The sequence below is a fragment of the Mustelus asterias genome, chromosome 16 (genome assembly GCF_964213995.1).
Source record: "Mustelus asterias chromosome 16, sMusAst1.hap1.1, whole genome shotgun sequence".
In the NCBI taxonomy this organism is placed as follows: Eukaryota; Metazoa; Chordata; class Chondrichthyes; order Carcharhiniformes; family Triakidae; genus Mustelus; species Mustelus asterias.
Window position 1 is genome coordinate 19,618,322 of NC_135816.1, and position 23,913 is coordinate 19,642,234.

Here is a 23,913-nt window from a genome sequence, read left to right on the forward strand (position 1 = left end):
ATGTTGTTCCTCTATTTAAGAAAGGGAATAGAAATGACCCTGGTAATTATAGACCGGTTAGTCTTACTTCGGTGGTTGGTAAATTGATGGAAAGGGTCCTTAGGGATGGGATTTACGACCATTTAGAAAGATGTGGATTAATCCGAGATAGTCAGCACGGATTCGTGAAGGGCAAGTCGTGCCTCACAAATTTGATAGAATTTTTTGAGGAGGTAACTAAGTGTGTTGATGAAGGTAGGGCAGTTGATGTCATATACATGGATTTTAGTAAGGTGTTTGATCAGGTCCCCCATGGTCGGCTTATGATGAAAGTGAGGAGGTGTGGGATAGAGGGAAAGTTGGCCGATTGGATAGGTAACTGGCTGTCTGACCGAAGACAGAGGGTGGTGGTCGATGGAAAATTTTCGGATTGGAGGCAGGTTGCTAGCGGTGTGCCGCAGGGATCAGTGCTTGGTCCTCTGCTCTTTGTGATTTTTATTAATGACTTAGAGGAGGGGGCTGAAGGGTGGATCAGTAAATTTGCTGATGACACCAAGATTGTTGGAGTAGTGGATGAGGTGGAGGGCTGTTGTAGGCTGCAAAGAGACATAGATAGGATGCAAAGCTGGGCTGAAAAATGGCAAATGGAGTTTAACCCTGATAAATGTGAGGTGATTCATTTTGGTAGGACAAATTTAAATGTGGATTACAGGGTCAAAGGTAGGGTTCTGAAGACTGTGGAGGAACAGAGAGATCTTGGGGTCCATATCCACAGATCTCTAAAGGTTGCCAGTCAAGTGGATAGAGCTGTGAAGAAGGCCTATAGTGTGTTAGCTTTTATTAACAGGGGGTTGGAGTTTAAGAGCTGTGGGGTTATGCTGCAACTGTACAGGACCTTGGTGAGACCACATTTGGAATATTGTGTGCAGTTCTGGTCACCTCACTATAAGAAGGATGTGGAAGCGCTGGAAAGAGTGCAGAGGAGATTTACCAGGATGCTGCCTGGTTTGGAGGGTAGGTCATATGAGGAAAGGTTGAGGGAGCTAGGGCTGTTCTCTCTGGAGCGGAGGAGGCTGAGGGGAGACTTAATAGAGGTGTATAAAATGATGAAGGGGATAGATAGAGTGAACGTTCAAAGACTATTTCCTCGGGTGGATGGAGCTATTACAAGGGGGCATAACTATAGGGTTCGTGGTGGGAGATACAGGACGGATATCAGAGGTAGGTTCTTTACGCAGAGAGTGGTTGGGGTGTGGAATGGACTGCCTGCAGTGATAGTGGAGTCAGACACTTTAGAAACATTTAAGCGGTTATTGGATAGGCACATGGAGCACACCAGGATGATAGGGAGTGGGATAGCTTGATCTTGGTTTCAGATGAAGGTCGGCACAACATCGTGGGCCGAAGGGCCTGTTCTGTGCTGTACTGTTCTATGTCTATGTTCTAGACGAAGCATTACTAACTTCTTCAAAGTATTTAATTTTATCTGGAGGCATTCTGTAGCGTGTCTCGTTGTATAAGAAGTGTTCCTTTCCTCAAGGATGTCATGTTAATTATTCAAGAGCATTATCTGAGTTACAGCACCTTTCCTAGCAGTGTCCAGATGTGCTCGCAAAGGTGGGGGCATATTGGAGCCAGCAGCAGAGTCTGAATCTCGATGAATTGGAAGACCAGGTCCTGCTGCATTCCTTCCACAGCAACTTCACGGTATTTGTCCTTTGCTGCCTGGAATACAAATTGCAAAATCATCTCTCAAACCTCTAAGCTCCAAGAGAGACAGAGCCAAAGTAAAATGGAACAAAAGTCCCAGGCAGGATGAATTATTTATTTCCAGTGTTTGGAACATACCTGAAATTCAAAGAAACCTGTCTTCAAAGCTTCCTTGAACATCATCCTCTCATAGTGCTGTTCTGTCTTCAGAATTCCAGCATTCATCTCACTGCAATGATAAGTTGAAACAACTAGCTTAGCGTAGATACCCAAGATATTGTCAGGATTCCACAAATTACCAAAAAGCAATTGAGGACTGTGCACAGTCATCAATAATAGTTTTGGAAGGCCATTATGGTTGAAGTATGGAAGTGGAAAAATTATCAAAAACACAATTTTTCTCCTCTTCCATAATCATTCGATCTATTTTATTTTATCCACCCAGCCACTCTAACCCCTCCTAGTTCAAAATCCAATTATTTCCTGAATGGTTTCAGGGTCCTCACCTTCATTGTGCTGCTTTGCTTTGTATTTCATATGCTTATCACTTTTTGATTCAAAATGGTAGCTCAAAGATGACTGGCGCAGGATGGAAGTGTTATGACCAATAGCAGGAGAGTGAGAATTCGCAACGTACTGGTCTGTGCATAATTCCGTTTCACCTGCACATTCAGGGAGTGGATACCCTCCACAGTTGCAGTCTGCTGAGATGTGGTGTCCTCAGAGCCACGTGCATGCAGTTGATGACTCCCTTGACTGTTGGGAAGCTGGCTACCATGGCAAAGTCTGAGGACATCTCCTCCCTCTGCTTACAAAGACTATTATAAAGACCCTTCCCTCACAGACCAGGCCTTCCTTACCTCCCAGATGCAGTGAAGATCAGCAAACTGAAATGTTACCAGCTCCAGCCAGGAAGGATCCTGGCACAGATACTGAAGGCTACAATGACTTTCATGGACAGCTACAGCATCAACATTGCTTTGCCCTATCTACTGCTGCCGGTTCAGTTTGTGGAGGTGACAGAGTCCTGTAAACTTGTCTCTTCCTTGGTGAAACACAGCCATTGCAGACACTGCTCCTGGCTGAGTGGAAGTACAAATGCTCTCTGAAGGCTCTAGGACCTTCTGTTGAGAGCCCTCCTCCCTTTGGGAACAGCGTCTCCTCCTTGCTGTGTCTCTCCTCTATCGTTATCTCATGTGGCAGCTCAAAGGGAGCTCCAATTATAGCCTCCATGACTGGGGGAAATTTTTCAGCTCGGAGGTTTTTCAAATCTATAGCAATCCTTCCAAAGATCAGGCACCACTCAGTATCTGAAAGAACTTCTTCAACACCTCCAATAACAAAGGCCACAGTACTTCCACCAACTCTGTAGCAGTAAAAGTCAAAAACACATCACCTGAAAGTTGAACGGTAATCTATTTAAAATGGCATTTCTATTGCCAATGAATAACAATGTTCAGCTGTGAATGTTTAAGAGAGAGTGTTTATAGGATGAGATTCAAAAAAGCAAGAAGTGCACCAAATCAGCATTAGATGCCGATTGATGTCGTAATCTACCCACTTTGCATGTTTCCTGCACATTCATGGGATGCCTGCACTATCCCTCTTTCAAACATGGTGATAGACACTCTACGCCAGGAATAGGCGGGAGTTGACATTTGCCCTATTTTTTGTTTGCCAGCTCAGGTAGTGTGAAACCAGTGCTGTTACTATGCAGAATTCTACAGCCCAAGTTTCTCCCGTGTTTTTGTATAACCCAAACTTCCAACACCAGGAATCAGCTTTGTGTCTCTTCCCTGCAGTGTCCACAGTGCTTGACTATGTTTCCTCTACCTTGGAGACTAGAACAGACCAAACCACTGTATAATTTGATTACAACTTCATTTCATTTGAGTTTCTATTGTGGCCAATCAAAACAATAAGCAAAAGTATAATACTTTATCATATCCAATGTTCAGGGATCTTCAAAAGCTACTTTCATGTATGTCTGTATACTACATATCACACTGCATAATTGATGCTCTCTTTCATGGAGTAATTAATCAAGTATAATGCACCAAGGCTTAAGAATTGTACCCTATATTCAAAAATGGTAGTTTTAACAAATGCTATTGCAGAATAACTAATCATTATCAATATATTTCAAGTAATGCTATAAGTAGTTAACAGGGATATCTTCAAATACAAAGGCCATTGAGTACCTGGCAAAGACTCTATCGTTGAAGGTGTTGGCAGGTCCACTCCGCAGGCTCTCACGATTTGCAATCATTTCCTTCACCCATTCCACCCAAGTATAGAGCCTCAGGATACCTGCATCAGCCATGGTTTCTACAAAGTTAGCATCCTCCACTGTGTCACCAGCATCAGCAAGAGCAAGGCGCATTCCTGGGAACAAAGTTGTGTCAAAAGAGTAAAGGAGATGGTTAGTTTATGAACAATTATCCTAGCTGACTAAGTGTTGCAAATAACCCTTTGTCACTGCCTGACAGAACTAAAACATGGACAAGTACAATTTCCATGTTATCTACAACAAATCAAACATATCTGCTTGGCACAATTTAAATTAAGATTACACCTCTAGGCCACCACTGAGCTATAAGACACATATTCTTGCTCACAATTACCCATAGAGCAGGCCCCCAGTTTCTAATCTCAATGCCACATGGAGGGCTGGGTCAATGAGCGGTGGTGAGGTGTTACATTAGATAACCTACACTTGCATACCTGCCAGCACTTGGATCAAGATGAACATCAGAAAGAGAACCAGAATCAATTTAACCAACAACTCAATTTGGGAACGGTGCTTAAATCAAGTAACTTAAGATGCATGGTTCTTGCTCTTCATCAATATCAATAGCTTCAACATAAATATGTTTTAAAGCTGCATATTATTCAGCAAATTGTACCAGCAATAGCAGCTCCTGCGATTAGACCATTAGCATCATTCATTTCTTTGACACAACAAAAATATTAATATATGTGGAATTTTGTTGTGCCTATATTGGGAAAAAAAGACTCCTTCATTCCTCTGCTGATAATTCTAAGTTTGTGCTTCTGGTTACTGATTTGCCAAAGCAATCTTATCTCCTCAAAACTTTTCTTAATCTTGAAAGTTTATTAGATTCCCACCCTCCCATTCCAATGACAGAAATCATTCTCCAAAAAAAAAGTGCCACTGTGGAGGCATTCAACGTTCTGAGGGGGCAAGTGGAACTTGGTGTTTGTCTCATGTAAAAGATGGAATCTCTAACAGTGAAACATTCCTTTGTTACTGCACAGAAGGATCTTTATTAGAGATTCCCACTGTTAAGATCTATGCACCTGCAATGCTATTAAAGATCTGCTGTGTATACCATTTAGAGTATATTTCCTTTCACTGCTTTGCCCCTTCAAATTATTACCTTGCATTGATTTGAATGCATCCTGCCATTCCACTAACCTCCTTACATGCTCCTGCAATATTTTGATTACATTAGTGGCAAATTATTTTAGGAATTAATCAACGAACATTGCTACAATAATGCATAATTTTATAACAATGCTGTCACACGATTAGTGGCACTTGACTGGTCCAGATTAAGCAGCAACTGCATTCATTATGCACTATACAATCCCATGTAAGAAAGCACTTTGTAACGGCAATGCTGCTCAAATGCCTATGCCTTGTTTCGAGAAGCTGCTAAATCTAATGAACTAAACTCATGGGTCTGGACGGAGGGGTGTGGATAGTGAGGACAGGATGGTGGGGGTGGGGCAGCAGGAGGGAGGGAGATTACTCACCATCTGCAGAGAATTTTTCCACCGCTTCAGTCAGAGTAAGGAAATTCCCGGTGGATTTAGACATCTAATGGAAAGAGAAAAAAATAGCAGAAGTTACTCAAGAAATATTCTAAAGTGAAATATATTAAATATTCAGATATGTGTTCACTTGTTGGAAGTCATGCAATTCTTAAGTTGTGCTTTAATATAACATAAATTATATTGTACCTTTTCCGAATTCAGTAGCAAGTGTCCATTTGCTCTTACAGCTTGAGGCCATTTTGTACTACAATTTAAAAAAAAGTCAGTTTTACATTAAAAACGTTTTAGAGGTAGTCTCCCCTCCAATGCACTTGGCTCTCCCAAATCAGTTTCTCCATTCCACACACTGGCTTCGTTAGTCAGGAAACTGACAGCATTTCCATGAATGACCCTTGACACTAGGAAAGGTGTGGTATAGGAAACAAGAGACTGAAAGGCGTGCCAAATAAAACGCGTAGCCTTCGCCAGAAGCAGACGAGATTCAGCACGGTCTGCAAACATCACTTATTTCACCCGCAAATCTTACTACTGGATTGTGTGGTCTCACCTGTCTTTGGGCCACATGGCTACATGGTTATATAGGTAGTAGGAGAGGTGGTTTGGAACCAAGTCTTTCCCAGAGACTCGTAAATCCACTGGATACCAGTATTCAAATTCCTTTTTCAATTGGTCTAGATTCGGTTTAGGAATCTGAGTTTCTGGAAATGGAGCGCCCTTCAAAAACACATAATCCCAAACTTCCTTGGTCATCTGTTCCGGTCTGAGGGAAGAATAAAAACAAACATATATCAATGCTGGAAGAAATCTAGTATTGTGGAAGGAGTTTGCAATGACGGCACTTTACAAATAGGTAGGAAATAGAGGCAGGAGTAGGCAATTAGGCGCCAACTCTGCTCTGCATTCATGTAGATATTGGCTTTCTACCTCAACAAAATTTTCCCCACACAATCCCCATATCCTTTGATGTCTTTACTATATAGAAATCAATTTGCTACTGTCTTAAATATACTCAATGACTGAGCCTCCACAGCCCTATGGGATAGACAATTTCAACTACCCTCAATGAAAAAATTCCTCCTCACCTCAGTCCTAAATGGCCTTCCTCGGATTCTGACACTGTGCCAGGAGAAACATCTTGCTTGAATCTACTTTGTTGAACCCTGTATGTCTCAATGGGCTGCACGGTAGCACTGCGCTGCCTCACAGCGCCAGGAACCTGCGTCCAATTCTGGACTTAGGTGACTGTCTGTGTGCGTTTCTGCCAGGTGCTCTGGTTTCCTCCCACAGTCCAAATGTGTGCAGGTTAGGTGGCTGGCCATAGTAAATTTGCAGGATTACGAGGATAGGGTGGGGAGTGGACCTGGATAAGATGCTCTTTCTGAGAGTCAGTGCAGACTTGATGGGTTGAATGGTCTCCTTCTACACTGTAGAAATTCTATGGTAATTCTAATTCTGCCGCCCTTCACATAGTGCAATCATCTCTCATTCTTCTAAACTCTTGAGAATACAAGCCTAGTCTCTTCAATCTTTTCTTATAGGACAATCCTGGCAGCCTGGTGAACCTTTGTTGCATTCCGGGAACAGGAAGTATACCCTTCCTTAAGTAAGGAGCCCTAAACTGGAATATTTTTCAAACCCTTGACATTCATTATGAAATATGTTTGTGACTGTTGCAAACTCATTTTAGACAAAGCAGGACTCAAAACTAGATTTCGGATGTGAAATAGCCACTGCATCTAATCCCCAAAAGACTGATCTTTAGAGAACAGACCTGATTTATCAGGTACAGCTTGTTGGGCTTGGAGGTGCTAAGTCGCTCAAGTGCGTGATTGAAAATATTTTGTTTTAGCTATGAAACTGCAATAACTAAATTGACAAAATAGTGGGTGGACCCAAAAATATAGGAACTTAATGTCTTTTTATTAAAAATAACTGCAGTGTGAGTTTAGTTTGGTAAATATGAAAAGATAACCTTGTGTTATTGACAGTGATCTATCATCATATTTCTTTTTCCATCCATTCACATGATGAGTGTTGCTAACACAGAGTATTTGTTGTTAATTCTTCATTGAAATGTTGGTAATAGGCCACCTTTCTGAATAGAACTGAGTGGCTCACTTGATCATTTCAAAAGGCACTTAAGAGGCAACCACATTTCTGTGCGTCACATATTGGCCACAGAAGGCTAGGACAGCAGATTTAATTTCCTGCAGAACATTACAGAACCAGATGAGTTTTTCTGACAATCTGGCCGTTTCTTCATCTTGAGTTGCAAGGACCAGTCCAGATTTCTGGATTACTAGTCCAGTATAGTAACCACTAAAAAGTACCCACTAAAAAAAAAGATAATTTTGTCTAAGCCTTTTGTCTTGCACTCATCAGGACATTTTGGCAAGAATACAAATCGAAGGGAAGCAAGGAATTTACACTGTATGAAGAAAGTGTGCAGTTTCATTGGCAAGTGTATGCTGATTGCTAGAGGCATTGCCATGGATAATGTACCAGTTGATAGTGACTAACAATTAACTGCCAAACATTGTTGGAAATTTAAACCAGGCAGCTTGACTTTGATTGGTCAAGGCATTGCCATGAGGAATAGACCACCAAATGGATGTTACTTACTTTGTTTAGCTGAAACAAGTGTAATGTGCATACACATTCTGTCTGCAAAGAACAGGGCCCTGTGTAATAATATATGTAGCTTCCAGTAAATGCAACTGCACCAAACTACGAGCCCCACTGGCAATCTTAAATTGGTTGAGAGTGTAATTCTTAACATACTACACTGAGGATTATTTAGCAAATGATGTCCAATCTAATGCTGGACACTGTTTTGAGGTTAACAAGCACAGAATGAACACAGCCTATACCTTGCCCATTAAAAACTGCAGAAGGGATATGCTGTTTGATATGTTCGCCATCCTTTTGGAGGTATGATCCACATAACTCGCTTCACACTGGCACTGAAATTCATACACCCACATTATTCAGCTGTCAGAACATGTTTTTGGCTTGACAGCAGTATCCTGTGAGAGACAAATACCATTCACGATGCTAATGCACGGTAGCAGCGTGAAACAGCAAACTTCACTGGCTGCTCAAATCTTTTGAGGTACCTTGCCCTTCCGGGGTAGCCATGATGTGGAGTTGCCGGTGTTGGACTGGGGTAGGCACAGTAAGTAGGTCTCACAACACCAGGTTAAAGTCCAACAGGCTTATTTGGTGGCACGAGCATTTGGAGTGCCGCTCCTTCATCAGGGCACTCACCTGATGAAGGGGCAACGCTCCAAAAGCTCGTGCTACCAAATAAACCTGTTGGACTTTAACCTGGTGTTGTGAGACTTCTTACCGTGCCTTCCAGGGTAATCAGAGTTGGATAGGATATTTTTCAGAGCCGAAAGTGATGGCCTTCAGCCTGTTCATGAGTTTGTGCGATATACAGTGAGAAATGATCTGATCATGGCAGGTATTATCCAACAGAATGCCTTTGATTAGGCTGAACTGGTCGTAACCTCAACGCCACATTCCTGACTACCCCTGATACCTTTCACCCAGTTGTGAATCAAGAATCTATCTAGCTCAGCCTTAAAAATATTCAAGGACTCTGGATTTGGGGAAGAGAATTCCAGAGACGCAAGACCCTCAAGAGTAAAAACTTTTCCTCGACTCCTTATTTTTAAACAGTGACCCCCTAGTTTTAGATTCTCCTACAAGAGGAAACATCCTCTCCACATCCACCCATGGTGGCACAGTGGTTAGCACTGCTGCCTCAGCACCAGGGACCTGGGTTTGGCTCCATTCGCAGTAACTTCATTGCAGTGTTAATGCGAGCCTACTTGTGACACTATTAAATAAACTTTAAATCTATCAATACTCCTCAGGAACTTAAAGGTTTTGATCAAGTCACCTCCGATTCTTCCAACTCGAGTGGATACAAACCTAATCTTTCCAACCTTTCCTCATGAGATAACTGCCCACAAATAAGGAGACCAACAATGTACACAACACTCCAGATGTGGTATCACCAATGCCCCCCTACTTTCGAAATAAATTCCCCTCACAATAACTTATAACATTCTACTAGCTTTCCTAATTATTTCCTGTACCTGTATACCAGCATTTTGAGGTTCATGCTCTAGGACACCCAGACCCCTCGACACCTCAGGGCTTTGCAACACCTTATCATTTAGATGAGACAATTTGCTGGTTCATTCCTCAGGGCAATGTCTCAACCAGGGACAAGCTGCCTGGTTTAAATTTCAAACAAATGTTTGGCAGTTAACTATCAGTGACCATTAACTCGTGCAGTCTCAATGGCAAAGACTCTACCAGAGTCCACTGAGTAACAAATTAGCACTCTTTTCTCATACAGTATAAATTTATTGTCTTCCTTGGGATTTGTACTCATGCAAAATGTCCTGATGAGTGTAAGATGAAAAGCTTCAATAAGTCTCTATTTACAGAAATACAATAAAGGAGACTTGGGTTCAATTTTAAAAGGTGGGCATTATCTGTGCAGACTTTAAATTAATTATTTTAGGAGCACAAGATGTTTTCCTGTAAGCTGCTAAGACATGATCACTACTTTCACTATACACAGAATCAATAATAAATATTCTGATTATCATAAATTGCAATGCTAGTTATGGTTCACAAAGTAAAATTGTTTTGATAATTCCCATTCCCACCTGATGCCCAGTGGGCCAGATGTTTGACCATTCAGAGTTCCCCCATGTAACAGGTGAGCGACAGTGTAATAAGCCATGTAAATTGTGGAATCAGAGAGTGATTCTATCAGCCAATAGTCATCCCATGGCAGCCGAGTACCTGAAAGAGTAAAAGTACAATTTACTGAGAAACTGCCAAATAATTTGCTGTGTGAAAGTACTCCTTATGTACAGCCAGATGTTGAAACAGGGGACATTGAGAAGGAAATATGGTGGAAGCCCAGCAGGATGGAAGAAATGAAATGGTGGGAACTGAAGGCAGAAAGAGAGGAGCTTCAAGGGAACTTTTGAAAGCAGGAAGTGAAACAATTACAAAAACAGGTTCTAAGAAGGGACTTAAAGAAGATGAGGTAGTTTGGAGAGAGGATCCATTAACAGTAATGCAGAGTCTGTGGCCATGAGAAGCTGGAAAAGGTTGCTGAGGTGAAGTAGCAAAATTTGAAAGTGATGGTTTGAACCTTGATGTTTACAATCCTGAAGTTTGCCAGTTAGCAGCAGTGTCATCCCACAGCTTTGATAACTAATTCATAGAATCCCAACAGTGCAGAAGGAGGCCATTCAGCCCATGAGCATCTTACCCAAGCACACACCCTCACCCTATCCCCTTAACCCGTGCATTGACCATAGATAATTCACCTAACCTGCACATCTTTGGACTGTAGGAGGAAACTGGAGCACCCAGAGGAAACCCATGCAGACACGGAGAGAACGTGCAAACTCCACACAGACACTCCAGAACAAACACTAGCTTTCAACTCATAAAAGACCGTGTTTACAGAAAGAAATGTCAAGCTGCTGACATAAGAAAAAGGTTGGGTGGGGGGTGGGGGGGGGAGAATCCTGAACAGATATATAGAGCAAAGATATTGTATTTTCAAATGGTGTATTCTTCTCTTCAAATGAATCGCTTCATTCAGCCTCCCATCCATCGACTCTGTCTACGCTGCCCGCTGCCTCAGAAAAGCCAGCATAATCAAGAACCCCATGCACCCGGGCATTCTCTCTTTCACCTTCTTCCATTCAGAAAGATACAAATGTCTGCGGTCGCATACCAACCGACTCAAGAACAGCTTCTTCCCTGCTGCCATCAGACTTTTGAATGGACCTACCTTGTATTAAGTTGATCTTTCTCTACACCCTGGCAATGACTGTAACACTACATTCTGCACCCTCTCCTTTCCTTCTCTATGTACCGTATGTTTTGTCTGTATAGCGGCAAGAAGCAATACTTTTCACTGTATACTAATACATGTGACAATAATAAATCAAATCAAATCATTGATTCCCATGAGTTGGAGAGATGATGCAAGTTATGGCTGGGGTCTTCCCAAGCGAAAGGATCTTTTCAGCAAAGCACGTTAATTATTCGTCAGCTCCAAATGATGACTCAAAATAAGATTAGCCAAAGCCTACAAATAGGTCTGCTTTCGCTATACTGCGGAATACTATTTGGCATTAGGTGGAGCTAAAGAAGGCACAATACCTAATAGTTCCATCTTTCAGTTACGAACATCTGACTTAGGAGTGGGCATTTTGATTTACAATTATTTCAAGAATGTTATTTGCGTCTTCTCCAGTGAAGACAGACAAAATATTTCTTCAATGCATCTGCCATTTCCTTATTTCCCATTATTTATTCCCCACACTCACTCTGTAGAGGACAATGTTCACTTTAGCTACTCTTTTCCTTTTTTAAATACCTAAGTATCTCTATTTCTAACTAGCTTTTCCTCATTCTCTACTTTCTCCATCATTCTTTTCGTGTCATTCTTTGCTGGTTTTTATATTCTGTCCAGTTATCTGACCAGCCACAATTCTTCATGGAATTTCTTAAGTTAGCCAAAATGATGTATTCTTTTCCAAGAGTCTTTCTTTCTCACTGAAATGTATCTTTGTGGAGTGTTATGAAATCTCTCCATAAATTTCTTCCAATGCATCTCCACTGACCTACCCTTTAACCTAACTTTCCTGTTCACTTCAGTCAGCTTTGTCCTCATACCCTTATAATTGCTTTTAATTAAGTTCAAAGTACTGGTCTTAGACCCATTCTTCTCTCCCTCAAACTGAATACAAGCTCAATCATGTTATCATCACTGTTACCAAGGGGCTACTATAAGGTAAATATTTCAATCTTTCTCATTGCACCTTGCCGGGTCTAGTTTCATTTTTAGGTGTGTGAAACAAAGCATGGTGTCACCCAATCACTTTCCTGATTAATTCTGCATTCTATTTTAAATTCTTTTTTTTTACAAACAGGTACATTTTAGTTAATTTTGTACAAAAATGGCAAGCTCTCAAGTGTCTTGCAAGGAAACTGAGCACCTTAGGTACTCAGAAAACATTATTAAAACCATTTTTAAAGTTCAACTTTAAGGACAAAAACTTCTTTGTATACTGCATTACCATCAAGTGTCCCTGACCCAACTTTTTTTTTTTACATAGAGTGTTTTGAGTGTTACACTAACCGAGGCCATATGTTCTCGAGCAGGCATGATCCTGCAGCCACTCAAGGCTAGCTTCAAAATTCCTCCTTGTCTCGTCACAGAATCTGAAAAATAAAAACATAGATTATATACTTTTCTGCAGACGGTCTTTGAAATTTAATAACAAGACGTTATCATGTGTTATAAGTGGTATACAAGTACAAAACATTGTTATAGTAGTCAGTGGCTGCATGAACACTGATTCCGCAGCACGCTACAACATAATTCACTCTAGGTAAGATGCAAACTTCTTGAATTCCAGTTTCTCGGATCCCAATTATGTAACTCCTTTCAGATGTCTAAGCAGTAGCACCAGCAGATTTAAGGCTGGGATACAATGGAATACTTGAAACTTAATTAGAGGAGGTATAAATAATATTTTCCAATTTCCGCAATGAACCATAACTTGACCTTGCAATGTAACTAAATACTGGCTGGGACTTCGGAGCTGAAGACATGCTGCAGATTAGTTGAAAACCTGGATTCTAGGCGACCTTCCATATGGAGAGTTACAATTTCAATTCCATCATACGGAATGTGAATTAGCCAACCACTTCCAGATTGTGGGGGAGCAAACTGGAAGTGATTCCACAGGCTATTCTCAAGCACATTTGTGGTAGCAATTAACAAATTTCCATTGGAACTAGGTCAACAAATTTCTATTCACTGAAAATTACAATGCATGGCCCAGTAGAGGGGTGAAATGGACTAAAGTGATGGCACATACGTTTCTAGTGTTGACAAGCAACCGACAGCCTGTTTCTTCCAAGTTTCCTCACCATAATCCAAGTACCTATATTGAAAATTAACATGACAAATTAAGTAGAACAAAATCAATTCTTTATCTTTATCTAAACTGATCAATAGTCTTCTGGGCTGTGAAGTAGAGACAAACGTACCTAGGACAAAGAATTTGTAACTGTAGAAGGAAGTGTCCGATGGACTAAACGGCCTTCTTTATCTGTCGCTATCCTTATGAACCAAAATGTGCAAAACTGATTTTCTAAGTTGCATAATGTTTAATAAAGAACATAAAAGGCGATTTGTTATCTGGAAGCAGAGATGAGAAACTCATTCAGGGTTTCTATTCCTGATCATTGCTCAACTGGAAAGAACATAAATAAAATGATGGATGATAGAGGGAAATCGATTCAGCTGGGGTGATCCCCATGTTTAAATACTTAGTGAGATATCAAAGGGTTTCAGGCTTCTCTGGATTCCTCTAATGTTGTCAGCTGGTGATGGAGGAATTAACAAAAAATGAAAAAAAAACTTACCACTGGTCACAAAGTGCGACAACACACTCATCAGCAGATCTGGATATAACTTGCTTCTCAGGTTCCATGTAGATCATAGCCTCTCCCTAGAACAGTTGTTAGAAATTTGTTTTTAACTGAGATATTCTGGTGTACTTTGGTCTGGATTCATTTGAACTCCACTTTTCATCCCTTGTGTAAAGTCCTGACTATGTAGGTTTCGACAAAAATAAAAGGCTACAGTTTACACACACAGATTCAAACTAACAACAAATTCATTCTCAGAGTGCAAACTGAAAGAAAAACAGCAGCCTCTGCAAACACGTAAAGACCATTAAATCATGTGATCAGCTCTTAAAGTAACTTGCAACCCTTTTAAATATATAACAGCTCTCCCCCTTTCCATCTGTGGTCATGACAACAAATTACTATGATGTTATACATATGATCGGGAATACTCCAGACACAGTACTATGCATTATACACAATCAATAATAAAGTCAATCAGGAGGACTTCTTTTCCTCTTTGGTTATATACAACGTTCTGAAATTTGTCTGTCCTTTACCTTACAGGTATGATTTGGAGCTTCAGTAGACACTTATTCTCTTGAAACTAATTCTGCATCATTCTCACGTGGTATAGTAACATAGTAACATCAGCCAACTCAGATTCAGCAAAGTTTTCCGTAGTAGTATTCATAACATTAGGAACTAAAGTTGTTGGTGCTTTTGGAGATGATTCTACAAAATCATTTTGAGATGACAACAATTGGTCAGCATGGCATCGCCAAACTAGTTCACCTTCAGCTTGAACTGTGTAAGAAATTGGACCTGTTTTTGCTAAAATTATGACTTGTACCATTTCTCCCTCATGGCATAATTACACACTAACACTTGATCACCTTGTTGAAATAAGCATCGTTTTGCCCTCACTTCTCGTCCGTTAATTTGAGATTGTTGTTGACGCTGTACTATCTCTGAAGTTTTTGGAGGTAATAAATCAAACGTAGTTCTCAACTTTCTCTTTAAGAGTAGTGTCAACTTTGGGAAGTCGCATGAGTAGTGTTTCTGTAAGATGTCAAAAAGCTCTTCATACAACATCATAAAGAACCTTTTTCTTTTGAAGCTTTTAAAGAATGTTTCAAGGAGTGTACAAACTTTGCAGCTAATTTGTTGGTTGATGCATGATAAGCTGCAGATTTTATGTGTTGAATACATGTTGCTCAGATTAAAGAAAAAGTGGCATGGCACACCTTTCTACTATAAAGATCTTGAAGTACACCTCCAATATTCTTCAACTGAGCAGTTCAAGACAAAAGTAGAAAATTGTACCAACACCATCATTTAAGAACCAGGAACGCAAGAATGATTGCAAGCAGCAATGGTTAATATATCTTACACAAAATTAAGATAGCTAGCACACATACAAGCTGTCAAAGCAGGACAACTTGAGTATGTAATATCCCTGTTTACACGCAAGGTCTACACACCTTTGCTTTAGAACAGGCTCCCCATACAGATATCAAGATGATGAACATGCAAGAAAAAGGTTGGGAACCACTGGTCTATACAACACTCATTAAATTCTGAATGTTTCAATCATAATTTATAATCAACGCCGTCTTGTTTCAAGATGTCACCGAGTAAATAGCCCCAACACTTACAGCATCAACCATTTTCCGCTGAATTGGTTTCTTGACATCTTGAACCTTCTGCCCTTTATATCCATCCACAAGCATTACCTATTGGGAGAAAACAAGCTGGTGAACACGCAACCAAATGTCTGCTGAACCTAGCTGGCAAGAGGCTTGTCTTGAAGTCAAGGTTTTTAGCCTCACTTAAAGGCTTGATACCTAATCTAGGCAATCACTTTATCGCAGTAATTGCAGGTTTACACAATAAGCCTAAAGACAGAAATTTAGAGTATAAATAAAAACTTCTGTCCACAATTTTGTAACTTTAAAGCAAGGCTCGGATTACAGCAGCAGATTATAATCTAATTCTCCCCGCCCTGGAACTGCCACTTTATGATTATTCTTGATCTTACCTCCCCACGTATTAAGCCACAGGAGATCAACCAGTACACTTACAAAATGAAACAATTCACATTCTGCTCTTTGATCATTTTTTTTTCTGTGCGAGTACTTAAATACATTACTAACCCCCTCATAAAAGCCTTTGAGGTAAACTCGCTCTTTGGCCTCCACAAGCTTTTCCCGGTCATTCTGGCTTTGAATCTTCAGCTCGTCGCATACAGTTGGCGCAGAGAGGTTCCCATATCCAGGGATTTCAATGATAGGAATCTATCACACACAGTACAAAACGTCACCAATGAAACATCAATATTTTGAGCCTGTGCATCATCCAATAATGAAGCAAATCACATTTTTCTTCTCAGCATGGAATTGCAAAGCTCACGAGGACCTCTAGTGATCAACTTATTCCCTTCAACATTACAATACTGGGTAAAACCTTTGCATAGCCAAGGAACTGATGGTGTTTTTAATTAAAATGGAGACAAATGTTCAGAAAAGTCGGTTCAGCTCAGTTGGCTGGACAGCTGGTCAGTGATGCAGAGCAACGTCAGCAGCGAAGCTTCATATTCCTGTACCAGCCAATGTTACTCGTGCCTTTTCAACCTTGCCCTTCACCTGAGGTGTGTGCGATCGTCAGGTTAAATCACCACTAGTCATGGCCGATTGTCATCTGAGACTATGGCGACTTTACCTCTCTGTAGGCCCAATTTATGGTATAATTCTTTGCTTCTAAGGCATTAAATCAAGGAGGGAGATGGATCCAAGCTATTTTAAAAAAATATATAGATTCAATTTTTAAGGTTTAAAAAATATTACACCTGCAGATTGGGAACTTGATTAAGTAATCAAATTCTATTGGAATAGCTAAAAACATTCATATTTCGAATAAGGATTGGCATAAAAAAGGCAGATTTGATTCATATTGAAAAGCAAAATTATGCTTCCACTTTCATTCAAGCATACTCACTGGTTCAAATGGCAGAACCATTCCATCAGTAATTCCATACTTCTCTCTCAATGCCTGAAGAAACAAGAGTGTTTTATTCTTTCAAAAATCAGGATACAGTGGTGACACCGTTTTGGGTGCCAAAAGTACAAACCCAGTCAGACTGGCAAAGGCATCCACACAGAACAACAGCCCACACTGCAGACAACATAAAGCATGCCAAGTAACTGATCAACCCCTCCCCTCCCCAGCTTTTCTTTAAAATTATAAATGAACATAAATTCTTAAACCATTAAAGTGCAACTTATAAATACTGGATTATTACTTCAGCCTCAGGGATTATTACTTCAATAACAATGACAACACCGCAATTTAACCATTAGGGAAGGTAAAAAAATCAACCAGGATTGATTGATACTTATCAACCAACTGATAGATGTCCAGATCACCAACAACCTGTCCTGGTCCCCTCATGCCAACACTATAGTTAAGAAAGTCCACCTACACCACTACTTTCTCAGAAGACTAAGGAAATTTGGCATGTCAGCTACGACTCTCACCAACTTTTACAGATGCACCATAGAAAGCATTCTTTCTGGTTGTATCACAGCTTGGTATGGCTCCTGCTCTGCCCAAGACCGCAAGGAACTACAAAATGTTGTGAATGTAGCCCAATCCATCACACAAACCAGCCTCCCATCCATCGACTCTTTCTACACTTCCCGCTGCCTTGGCAAAGCAGCCAGCATAATTAAGGACCCCAGGGCCCCACGCACCCCGGACATTCTCTCTTCCACCTTCTTCCATCGGGAAAAAGATACAATAGTCTGAGGTCACGTACCAACCGACTCAAGAACAGCTTCTTCCCTGCTGCTGTCAGGCTTTTGAATGGACTTACCTTGCATTAAGTTAATCTTTCTCTACACCCTAGCTATGACTGTAACACTACATTCTGCACTCTCTCCTTTCCTTCTCTATGAACGGTATGTTTTGTCTGTATAGCGTGCAAGAAACAATACTTTTCACTGTATGTTAATACATGTGACAATAATAAATCAAATCAAATCCTGCTGGAAGTTTGAGGGTCAGTGAGGGTGGCATCAGTTTCAGCTCTGAACTCTTATCTCTTCCCCTGCTCCCAAAGTTTGTAATGTAATACTGTGCGAGCAACGAACTTTTGAGGCCCACCATGTGAACATGACGATTAGAAGTTAAAGGCACAAAAGGTTTTCTGACAGTGCAGGTTCCACCTTGTGACTCACTTCCAGGATCTCAAGTAGAATACTCAAATTTAATTGCAGACTGTAGTTAGTTAGTTTTACCACGAGTTATAATAACTTTCAAGCACTCTTCACTGCACAACACACAACTCTCAGCATCTAAATGCAGCTACAAACAGTTGTTAAGTTGCAAAAAGATTCAAAGGACTTCCACTAAATATTCACTGGAGTTTCTGAGGGCTTTTGAAAGTTCTGAACATAAATGATTGCCTCTGGTTGATGTAACGGTGATTATACAGTGCTTTTGGAATGTGGCCCAGCAAGAAGCCAGCACAGGAGGGCAGGTAAATAGCAACAAACATAAAAATAGAACTTGTACCTTCTTTTTCTTCAGGTCCCGGAGAGCTGCAATATCATCTGGGGCATCGGATGGAACACTGGTGACTATGCCAGTGCCTATTGAATGGGTTTTTAAAAAAAATTGTTTAAACAAAAAAAAAAATCAATTGTTGCTTAAACCTACAATTTAGGTTGTATTTTTACAGAAACTTACAGAACCAAGATGTTTATGTAAACCAACAAAAGGCACAAAATACCTTTGTCTTCTTTAATGGTGAGCATCGGGAGAGCATAAATAACCTTGTAGGATGTCAAGGGAGCACTCAATGATGCACCAAGGATTTCCTGGTGAGAAAGTTAAAAATTACTTTAAAAATTTCTAGAAACAGAACATGAAATAACAGACCCTTCCTCTTACTATTTTTTGCCAAATTTTGCAAGATGTCCAGGATTTATTATAACATCTAGAATGCAAATATAATTCAGATGCCCCATACAATCATTGACATTTAAGAAATACTTACCTCTCCAATAAGCTTCATTACCAGAGGCACTTCTCCATTTTCTCTGGTAAAGCCCTGGAAGGACATGTTCCTCGCTGCTCGTTGAGTACAGATGAAAACATCCCCGTTCACCGTTTCAAATGCAATATAATTCATGTCAGGGCGAACCCAGCAGTTAGTTTGTCCAAACATGGTCTCTGGTCTCAGTGTAGCTGCCACCAAAAAGATGTTTTTTCCTTTAAGGCCACTGGATGAAAGATAAAACAAGACTGATTATGGTGGACCACAACTCTTTTGCCACGTATAAAGCAGCATTCTTGTTCCTTACTTTACCACTCTAGATTTCAGGTGAATTTCATACAATGCTCTTTGACTACCACCTTCAAAATGTACGCAGAAAGGCAACTACATTCCACTGGGATTCACAAAAAAACACAAATAGCTAGTTATCCCATGCTCGGATAACATCATACCCTGAACAGCAACACTCAATGCAAAAGAAAAACAGAGGAATAATACTGAATTTTCTTCCAGTGACCAGAGAATGTAAATGAGAAGTGGTGCAATGCCATGAAGTTCACATATGTCAGACTTCAATTAAATTGTTTGGAAACTTTATAAATGGGGAATCGCAGGCCAGCATGAACCACAATTCATGTGACCTTGTCACGAAGGTGGCATTGATAAATAAATTACTCCCATCCACTCGCAGATACTACGAGAAAAAGACTTTTATTTATATAACACCTTTCATGACCGTCTCAAAATGCTTTAAAGTCAATGAAGGACCGTTGAGGGGTACACACTTGTAATGCAGGAAATACACAGCAAACTCCCACAAACAGCAATGATATGTTGACTAAAGGATTAATATAGACCAGGACACCACAAATAATTTCCTTGACCATCTTTGAAATATTGCCATGGTATATTTCACATCCATTAGCACCAGATGGGGCCTTGGTTTACCATCTCATCTAAATGTACTGCATTGGAACATTAACCTTGATTTGTGAGCTCCTTTCTGGTGTGGGACTTAAACCCAAAACCCTGTGACTCAAAGGCAAAAGTGCTACCAATTGAGTCACAACTAATGAGCAATGTCTGCTGTTCTCCCATGTCCTTTACTTAAGGGCAGGGCCCAACATGTAGAAAGCTTGTCAATATCACTGAACAAAAATCCCATTTTGCTATCAGATGTTCCCCATGTCCATCATTAGTTGAAAAGGAAATGAACTGGGAACATGATTTCCTTCATTTGTGGGTAGCTTGCTGAGGTGATTGATCCCAATTTTAACTTCATTGCTAGCTCGCTTCACACAAATTTAAATATTCTGTGAATAGCACATTGTTTTAAAATTACAATTTCAATGAAGTCCAGTCGCAGCAGTTTAACTCCCAAGAGAAGTAGCTGAATTCTCAGAAAGACTGAGGAGAATGGTGACTGGCTGATTAACAAGGGAAGACTGTACCTTAGTTTTGCTGGATAAGGCTCAAGGATCTTCATTTTGATCAACGTATATTCCTGAGGGCCCACACCCTGTAACAAAGCCACACAAAATTTAAGGTACAAATCACAATTCAACCGATATTATATTAATAGCTATTATACCAATAATTTCAGTATGGCTACTAACTATGTTAGAGGTTGTGGGGGTTTACACAAAAAGAAAAAAAAATTGGTTTGCACACCTCCATTCAAACTTACAACAACAACTTTATTCTCAGAGCTGTGGCCTGTACAAAGTACAAACTGAAACTAAAAAGGAGCCTCTGAAGCACCCTAATGACATCACCAACAAATCATGCGTTGGCTCTTAAATGCCATCATTCAAATATATAATAGCTCCTAACATTCTGACCTCTCCACTCTGTCGATCATGGTCCATGCAGGGTTGTCCATCTTTCGGAGAATAAATAGTGTATCTGAAAAAGGAAGAGCTCAAATGTAAAAATCATCTTTCCATTCACACCATCACTACTCTGAAGTGGAGAATTAAACAAGTATCTACTTTCAGAATGCTTCTCACCAACAAATTTAAAATGCCATATACATGTATGACAATTCTAATGAACATAGATAATTTCCAAGATACGCGAAAGATGTAGGAAGAGCACTCAATACATCCAGATTTTACTTTAGGCCTGCCTCATCTTTGCAGCAAGAATTTTAACAACACCAGGTTAAAGTCCAACAGGTTTATTTGGTAGCAAATGCCATTAGCTTTCGGAGCACTGCTTCTTTGTCAGATGGAATGGATATCTGCCAGCCCCAGAGAGACCTGCTGCTTCATGGTTTTCTGCCTTGTGAATAAAATCATAACCATCCCTTTCTGGTCCTGTGAGAACATGTGCTTCTGGCTTAAACTCCTTCAGTCTTTCAGCTGCTACCTCAGTCAGAGTCAGGCAACACGAAACATTTTTCTGATGTGCTAGCCACAAGATCAACTTCTTCCCCCATTTTCTTCATTATGAAGAGTCTCTTCAGCACTGTCCATCGCCGACCCACCTGAATCCTAGTCCATGCCTTAGTTGCCTTGAGTGACCTCCTTGCCTCAATAATCCACAAGCTTCAGCTCAAAATAATGCAGCTCACGTCTTCCAGGCATAATAAGTCCCAGGATCCTACCTCGCCTGTCCTCTCCAAGTTCCTCCAGCTTCTCCTATCAAAGACTTAAATTCTTAACCTTGCTTTCAACTCCCATCATGGTCTTGCCCAACCTTACAATAGTAATTCCCAAATATCCACAAACATTGTTCTAATTGAATATCAGGTTTTTCCTTGTACCACCTCCCTCATACCCCCACTGGCTGCTGCATATTCAATATGCACCTGCCTCTGGAATTCTGCTGAGTTCTTTCTGTTGTTTCAAATCAAACCTTCCTCAAAAATCTTCTATTCAACGGGGCCTTTAACTCACACCCCTTGACCCGGTCAAATATTGATGCCCTGCTTAATATCCACCATCTAATTTTCCTTAAGGTAAAGCACATTCAGACATTCTTACTGCCTTGCTATGAAATAGTTAATGATGAAATTTGGCACCTTTTCACCTCAGTTGCCAACTATTAGAAAATGGGAGCATTCCAATCTCGTCAGGATGGATGAAAGAATCCTATTGAAAGCATGGGGACACATTGTTCTCTGTAAACTATTCCATAGTTCTCTCCTTCTGTGGGCGAAGTGTCTGGCTTCAACACAGCAACTGCCCAGAGGTATAACAGAGATCAGGAATGCTCTACGTGGGAATCACAGGAACATATTTGGTGGATTGCTACAGCATATTGATACATGGCTGAGATTAGCCAAGTAGACATGAGCAAGATGTTACTTGGAATTGGGACCACTGACTAAAGTGTAATAAGCATAGAAATAACCAGAAAATTATAATTGGGTTCCTTCACAGGCTTAATGACCCAATTCCTTAAATTTATAAGAATTCACTCAACAAGACTAGTCTATTAAAATTAGATCGAAAAGACACATTCTAATTGGATTAGCAGCAACTTCAAAAATCGATACCTTTTTCCAAACTTGACTTTCTTCTTTTCTTTTAAAATCAGATATTGCCATTTCACAAACGAATCATAAAATGGGTTCACGTCTGTGGTGATGAAGGAGCGTCGCCAGTCAATCTGTAACAATTTACATAATCCAAGGTTAAATTCCATGATGAGTTTAAACAACCCAAGGCGGTCAAATCTTTGTGAGACCATCATATTTTCTGTTACTATTTGATGAACATTTTCTATCTCAACTCCAAATGGAAGTTCCTTCTTTGCCCCTCCCCCCCACCTTGCCCAGCAAGGATCATAGTTAAAGCTTTAGACAGCATGCTTATTAGCCTCATCAGTGTTTCAGAATTAAAATTTTGTCCTCACTACCATCAGTATGCCTCATTTAGGCCAGGTTCAGAGTTAGCAGAGGAAAGATCCTTCTGCACTTTGCATCCATGTTGTTCAACTTCAGCCGGAGAACAAAATTCCTTATTATATTCCCAAAACCTTTTCCACTTTCCTCATAAGCCACTCTCCAGAGTGGGAATACCAAATTAATGCTGAATTATAAGAATTTACATGTCAGAAAGTTATAGTCAGAGAAAACGGGCTCAGATTATCTATACTGATTTAACCTACAGTTCTTACAACTAGCAGTAAAGTTCCACTCTATTAAAACTGCTCGGAAACCCAAATTAAAATATAATGACAACATATGAACCCAATACGCTATTCAAATCCCAATCTTATATCCGGGTTTTGTTGGCCTAAAAGAGGTGATGTTCAAAACTGACATGAGGTGAAATAAAAATTCAAATGTTTGATCTTTGACTTTGAGAGAGACTGGAGATAGACCTTTAGTCCCATTTTCTTCAGATCCTGGACAGCCATCATGGGAAAGTAATCAAGCCAGTGTTCCGCTTCTGCAAACTTGACAATCTCTTCATCAGAAAGGCCCAGAGATTTCATGATATTCCACTGGAACTTCATCCCGCCGGTCTTGGCAGCAGCTTTACTCTGGAGATTAAATGCAGGAAGAATAAAATAAGCAATGAAAATCAACCAAATAAGGGCTATTCAGAAGTAAATCTTCAAACATAATTAGGAATGCAAACTCTTAAGAATTACTTCTCTTCTGTCTTCTAATGCTACCCCACCTATCTCCACCAATAATTAATTTAATCTACCAATGAGATCTTCAGCCACATATTTGTTACAGCCGCACTCAAATGTGTCAAAGTTGCAAGGGCTGGCATCTCATTTTTCATCTCCATTAGCTTAACCTTATCAACATCTACTGCCTATGTTCTAACTCACACCATTCATCCAGCTTGCTGAGCTACATTGCTTCCATGTTAGCAATATCTCTAAATTAGCATTCTAAGTCTTGTGTTTAAATTCCTTCATGGTCTTGC

General features: G+C 40.3%; 1 protein-coding gene across 1 annotated transcript in view; it reads right to left on the minus strand.

The window, feature by feature from the left end:
- Positions 1–23,913, minus strand: part of lars1b (leucyl-tRNA synthetase 1b) — a 53,935-nt gene that overhangs the window by 16,507 nt on the left and 13,515 nt on the right. Inside the window, exons 6-25 of the mRNA XM_078230731.1 lie at positions 23,354–23,515; positions 22,524–22,636; positions 20,863–20,926; positions 20,473–20,540; positions 19,022–19,247; positions 18,755–18,842; positions 18,538–18,614; positions 16,960–17,013; positions 16,119–16,259; positions 15,621–15,698; positions 13,978–14,063; positions 13,428–13,493; positions 12,683–12,765; positions 10,179–10,317; positions 6,038–6,250; positions 5,677–5,734; positions 5,470–5,533; positions 3,891–4,074; positions 1,828–1,918; positions 1,564–1,704 (exon numbers count right to left, since the gene is read on the minus strand). Of these exons, the coding sequence (XP_078086857.1) occupies positions 1,564–1,704; positions 1,828–1,918; positions 3,891–4,074; positions 5,470–5,533; positions 5,677–5,734; positions 6,038–6,250; positions 10,179–10,317; positions 12,683–12,765; positions 13,428–13,493; positions 13,978–14,063; positions 15,621–15,698; positions 16,119–16,259; positions 16,960–17,013; positions 18,538–18,614; positions 18,755–18,842; positions 19,022–19,247; positions 20,473–20,540; positions 20,863–20,926; positions 22,524–22,636; positions 23,354–23,515 (2,196 nt within the window). The remainder of the gene's footprint in view (positions 1–1,563; positions 1,705–1,827; positions 1,919–3,890; positions 4,075–5,469; positions 5,534–5,676; positions 5,735–6,037; positions 6,251–10,178; positions 10,318–12,682; positions 12,766–13,427; positions 13,494–13,977; positions 14,064–15,620; positions 15,699–16,118; positions 16,260–16,959; positions 17,014–18,537; positions 18,615–18,754; positions 18,843–19,021; positions 19,248–20,472; positions 20,541–20,862; positions 20,927–22,523; positions 22,637–23,353; positions 23,516–23,913) is intronic.